Source organism: Hylaeus anthracinus, unplaced genomic scaffold (assembly GCF_026225885.1).
Source record: "Hylaeus anthracinus isolate JK02 unplaced genomic scaffold, UHH_iyHylAnth1.0_haploid 11976, whole genome shotgun sequence".
NCBI lineage: Eukaryota > Metazoa > Arthropoda > Insecta > Hymenoptera > Colletidae > Hylaeus > Hylaeus anthracinus.
Genome location: NW_026534324.1, coordinates 1 through 6,204, shown reverse-complemented (window position 1 = coordinate 6,204; position 6,204 = coordinate 1). Strand labels below are relative to the sequence as shown.

The following is a 6,204-nucleotide window of genomic DNA, read 5'->3' as shown; positions in this document are numbered from 1 at the left end:
CGAAAAGGCCAAGCGAATTAGGGTGGGGTGGTCCCTCGCCCAGGTGATGGTGCTGGCAGCCCGCCCGCTGCAGTGTTTCCGCTGTCTTGTCGTAGGCCATATGCGGCAGCGGTGCACTGCGGCGATTGACCGGAGCGGGCACTGTTACCGGTGTGGGAGCTCCACCCACAGGGACGCCGAATGCCGGGAGGCCCCGCACTGCGCGGTGTGCGCCGAGTTGGGCCTGCCTGCGGGACATAAAGCAGGGAGCAAGGCGTGCTTCCCGCCGCTAAAGAAAAAGAAGGGCCGAAGGGAGGTGGCAGGTGTGGCGCCACCCTTTGCGGCAGCTCGGGGAGGTGGAGGGGATGCTACACTCCCGTCTACCTCCTCTGTGCCAGCTGCGATGGAGGTGGAGGCCGTGGCGTCAGGGGAGGTGGTTTCCCTCCCCCTACTCACGCAGCCGTCTGAGGGAGGTCCTGTGATGGCCTAGAAATGGCGCACAGGGCTTCCCTTGGGGTCTTGCAGGCCAACCTGAACCACTGCCGCCGGGCACAGGACCTTATGGTCCACTGCCTGGCGGAGTGGCGGGTTGATCTAGCGGTGGCCACGGAGCCGTACCAAGTCCCCGACCAGACACATTGTTTCGGGGACGAGGACGGCCTCGTGGCAATGTGGTACCGTCGCCGTTCGGCGACTGTTCCCCTCTGCACCGTGGTCGAACGGAGCAGAGGGATGGTTTTGGTAAAATGGGGAAGGTTCCTAATCGCAGGAAGCTACAATTCACCCAATTGTAGTGCTGCCAAACTCGGGAGGTCTTTGGACCGGCTGAAGGCTATGTTAGCTCCCTATATGGCCGACCCAGTGCTGGTCCTCGGGGACCTCAATGCGAGGTCCACCGCGTGGAGTAACCCGAGGACCGGCTCCCGAGGCGGAGCGCTGCAGGATTGGGCGGATGGGATGGAGCTCCGGTTATTAAACCGGGGCTCCGTACCAACGTGCGTGAGATGAAACGGCTGGTCCATCGTGGACGTATCGTTTGCGTCAGCCGCCGCCTCACGCTGGGTGTCTAACTGGCGGGTCTGGGAGAGTGAAACGTTGTCGGACCACAGCTACGTCCTTATGGACGTGGCTGTGGTCTCGGACCCTCCAGCGGACGCCCCCCTCCGAAGTAGCATCCCTTCAGCGCCAAGATGGGCGCTGAAGCGACTAGACGAGGATCTACTGAGGGCCGTGATTATCGGCTCCGCCTGGCCTCCGGCCAGGGAGCGAGGGGCAGAAGAGGGGGTTTTGTGGATCCGGGACACGTTGCAAATGATTTGAGACGTAGCTATGCCCCGGATCCGCGAGCAGCCCCCGAGGAAGTCTGCGTACTGGTGAACGGGCGAGGTTGCCGACCTCAGAAGAACGGCCAGCCGCGCCCGTCGCCAGTATACCCGTGCTCGGCGCCGCGACTTCTTAGGCGGTGACCCGGAAAGGAGAGTCGCCGAACTGTACGGGGTGTACAGGTCGGCGGCGGTGGCCCTCAAGCGCGCGATAGCCGCAGCCAAGGCCAGAGCGTGGGACGAGCTCCTGCTCACCCTTCGTGACGATCCGTGGGGGCGCCCATACAGGGTGGTGCTGGGGAAGCTCCGCCCTTGGGCGTCCACTGTCACGGAGATGTTAGATCCGGAATTCCTGGGGCGCGTGATTGATACCCTCCTTCCCCTCAACGATGGGGGAGAGGGTGCGTTGGAACGCGCCCCGAGTCCGACTATTGAATGGTCGGATGAATTCCGGGTCACGGACTCTGAGCTGTCCCGGCCCGGATGGAGTACCCGGTAGCCTGCTGGCTCTGGCCTTGGGAGTCCTTGGCCCGGCGTACAGGAGCGTCTTGGGCGCTAATCTGCGCCGGGGAACCTTCCCCAGTGTGTAAAAGAAAGCGTGCCTGGTTCTCCTCCAGAAAGGAGGAAAACCCGCAAAGTCTCCCTCTGCGTACCGGCCGGTGTATCTGCTTGATGAGGCGGGCAAGCTTTTTGAACGAATCATAGCTGCCCGACTCCTCGAGCACCTGTCGCGCGGTGGTCCCGACCTCAGCGACAGCTAGTACGGATTCCGGAGAGATCGCTCAACGATGGACGCGTTGGAGCGTTTGCGCCTCCTCCGGGAAAGGGCTGTCGCTCTGGGCCGGATGTTGATTGCTGTGTCGTTAGACATATCCAACGCCTTCAACACCCTGCCCTGGAGGGAGATAGCGGTGGCGCTGGATCATTTCCAGGTGCTCCCCTATCTCCTGGAGGTGGTTTGGGACTATCTCCGCGGCAGGGAGGTAGTATTTACCGGCCGGTACCAGGTTGTGCGCACGAGGGAGACGCACCGCGGGGTTCCGCAGGGGTCGATCCTCGGACCGCTTCTGTGGAACCTTGCGTATGACGCGGTGATGCGGGTTGTTCTTCCCCCGGGCGCGGATGTCATCTGCTATGACACCCTGTTATATGCCAAGGGGGAAGACTGGGGGAGGACCAGGCACCTTGCTGAGTCCGCCCTAGATCTGGCTTTACGGATTGTCTCCGGCGCGGCAGCCGCCCTGCGATCGGGACCTCCGGATTCGCGTCGTGGATACCTTCGTCGACGTCAGGCCCTCCATGAAGTAACTGGGCCTGATCGTCGAAGGCCGCTGGCGCATTAAGGAACACTTTGACCTCCTGACCCCAGAATGAAGGGGACAGCGGCCGCGTTAGCGCTGTTGCTGCCCAATATCGGGGGGCCAGAGTTGAGGGGCCCCCGTGTGGCATCGCTCGCTCGAGGGCAGCCGGCGCAACTAGGCACTCTTTGAAAGAGTGCGGCGCCGGTTTGCCCTGCGGGTCATACGGAGATGCCGTACCATCTCTGCCGAGGCGGCGGGCCTCCTGGCTATGATTCCGCCCTTCCATCTGGCGGCGGTGGAGCGGGCGGCGATGATCACGATCACCTGCTCCACCCGCCGCCCTCCGGGGGTGGAACTCGCGGCTGAAGAGGTACATGAGGTCGAGTGCCAGAAGCGGATTGTCCGGGACATCCTGCCCATATTTGATATATAGTGCAGGATGCGGGGAAGGTTGACCTTCCGCTTCAAGCAGGTGCTCTCCGGGCATGGATGCTTTGGAGAATACCTGCACCGGATGGGACGGGAGCCGATACCGCAGTGTCACCACTGCAGCGAGGAGGTTGACACGGCGTGGCACACACTCGAGGAGTGTCCGGCATGGGCCGCGCCACGCCGTGCCCTAAGAGTCGCAGTGGGTGGGTGGAACCTTTCACTCGCGGCCATGGTCGACCACATGGCCTCGAGCAAGAGGTCGTCGAAAGCGGCGGCCACCTTTTGCGATGAGGTAATGTCGCAGAAGGAGGCCGACGAGCGAGCCCGGGAAAGAGACCCGGGCTCGGCAAGGAGGACATGGGCGCGGGGACGTTCCTCGCGCCGGCGTACCACACTGCGTGGGGGTATGAATAGTGGGGGGCCGCGAGGGGCGCCCCCGCGACGACAGGTGCCTCGCATGAAGGCGGCGAATGTGAGGGGCCGGGGCTTGAGCTGACCCTGGCCCCCTGAGGGGATATAATTCTCCTCGGGACGGGCCGAGGTTGTGTGGTCGGGAAGAGGATCGCTACGTATCTCTTGTTTGTGGTTCTGACACCGTTTTTGAGGGAGATGAGCGCATCTTCCGCGGATCTTCGTTTCTTGAAGCCAAACTGCTTCGGATGTTCTAGGCCCCTGTTTTGATAGTTCAGGTCTATTCTAGTTACTATAATTCTCTCAAAAATTTTTCCTATTGTAGAGAGCAGAGCAATAGGGCGATAAGACCCTATATTCGCTCTGTCTCTGTCTTTCTGTTTTAGTATTATTTTTAAAAGTGTTGTCTTCCATACTTCAGGGAAGGTTGCATTTGTAAAACATTTGTTATATAATCGCTTCATGGCTTCTTGGTTTTCCACAAAAAGTTTTTTGATGATTTCTATTTTTATCTTATCAAGACCAGGAGCCTTTCCGTTTTTGGATATCCGAATTGCCCTGTCAATTTCTTCAGTTGTGACTTCTGGCTCTATATTTAAATTTCTATAGCTTTGGACAGATCGCCTTAATTCCCTATGGGCATCCGACTCAGGGTCGTTATCGGTTTGTGGAACCAGTTTCTTGAGAATAGCGTCCACGGTGTCTCTCCAGGACATAGTGGGGCTATTGTCAGTTAGCCTGATTAAGGTGAGAGCTTCATTAGCATTTATTTTGTCTCTTAGGATCTTGTAGACAATTCCCCACGGGTTTGAATTTCCCTCAGTATGTACAACATTTTTCCAAGCGTTAAGCTTTTGCTGCCTTATTCTTTTTGTGTACGTGTTGCGTGCCGTTCTGTAGCATTCCCTTAGATGCTCTAGATCATTTTGTAAGTGCATACGCCGGGCTCTTGCAAGCTGTCTCTTCCTGCTGCTTACCAGTCTCTTTAGGCCAGCTAATTCTTCGTTCCACCAGGGAACTTTATTTAATCTATTTTTAGTCTTAGTGATCGAGGTGTCGCTTATATCTTGAACAACCTTTGTAAACTTTTTGGCCGCTCTTTCTGTGGACAAGGTATCAATTGTCCGTAAGAAGGTCTCGTTTATGTGACTGCTTATTTGTGACTCGAAGGTATCCCAATTTGCCTTTCGGATATTATATCCGATATCTAGGGAATGCGGTCTTGGTGCCTCATTTGGGTTATTTAGAATAATCGATATAAGATTATGGTCGCTTGCATTGCAGTCTGTCGAGACGTTCCAGCTTATGTCAAAATTTAGCAAGTTACTTGTTACGAGCGTGATGTCTATGTTCGTTTGGGTCCTACTTGTGAAAAAGGTAGGAGCTTGATTTGCCTCGTTAAGAACATGAAGGTTGTTCTCGCCAATGAAATCCTCCACAGCTCTCCCCCGGTCGTCGGTGAATCTAGAAAACCAAAGAATTGAGTGGGCGTTGCTATCCATCGTTATGATGACTTTCTTATTTGGGATCTTGAGTAAGATCCTCTGTATGTCTCTTAAAAAAGGTTCTATGTCAAGTGAGGCCTGACAGTAGACGTTTATTATATAGATCTCTATTTGGCTGTTTTTAATTTGAAACGTTAAAATGTGCTGAGACTGCACGAGGTCTATTTGGAAAATGTCCAGATTTTTATTGGCTATTACAGCGGCAACCCAGGGGGGATCTGCATTGGGTTGTAACATGGTCACATTACTCGAGTACCCTTTAACTTTATTTTTATACTGGTAAGGTTCCTGTATGCATAGTATGTCAATGTTGTCAGTGACAACTTTGTTCAGCAGGTTAGCGGCAGCTGCCGCCGATCGTTGCGCATTGATCTGAGCGATCTTTAGACCCAGCATACTTTAGATCTGGAGAGCTCCACATGTTTTAAGTAGATTGGACAGCTCTTGTCCTTTACGAGGTGGTCGGTCTTATCCCGCCTCGCGCGCACGCAGTTTATGCACTGCGGCGTCTTTTTGCCTTTGCATTTATCTTTCATGTGGTCTTTGGAACCACATAATTCGCACAGTTGGTCCGGAATTGTGCATTGTTTCGCTATGTGGCCGTAGCCATGGCACTTAAAGCACCTCGTAATATTGAGGAACTCTCGCAGTCTGTAAGTGCTCCACATCATGTACACTTTTCCTTTCTGGAGAAGGCTTTTGTAGTCCGTTGGTGGGATCTCAACGATCCAGTTTACTTTCTCCTCTTTGGACTTAAAGCAATGTCGGAAGGTGATGTCCTTTTCCAGTTGCTTCGCTTGGCTCTCTTCTAAGTGTGGGAAATTTTTGGTCACAAGATCCTGTTTGAGATCTTCTGCCGTGTGTTCTTTTTCCACGTCATATATAATGACACACGGGTTCTGCTTTTTTGGCTCTTCTATTTTTAAGCCAGCCTTTTGCAGGGTTGTTCCCTTTATGATCTCGACGTCGTCTTTTCCTTCAACCTCGACAATTACGCCTTTGTTTCTCATTTGTCTGATGCTGCGTATACGGAGTTTAGACCGTACGTTCTTCCACTCGTTGGTCAGACTGTTTTTGATTTCCTCATTGGTACGCCTATCAGTCTCTTTGCAGGGCTTGATAAGCAGTACCTCGGATTTTCTTTTTGGCGTTTCTTTCCTACTGCTCGCTATGGCAGTAGGTATGGCAGATGACATCACCGGTCTCTTCCCTGAAGCCAAAGCTTGAGCATACGAGGATGCCTGGGCAATTGGT

At 54.7% G+C, this 6,204-nt stretch overlaps 1 protein-coding gene across 1 annotated transcript; it reads left to right on the top strand.

Moving 5' to 3' along the window:
* The first annotated feature begins 471 nt into the window (after positions 1-471).
* LOC128896670 (uncharacterized) lies at positions 472-987 on the top strand. The gene has a single exon (XM_054160027.1). It carries the CDS (start codon positions 472-474, stop codon positions 985-987), a length of 516 nt encoding a protein of 171 aa, XP_054016002.1.
* Positions 988-6,204: the final 5,217 nt, after the last annotated feature.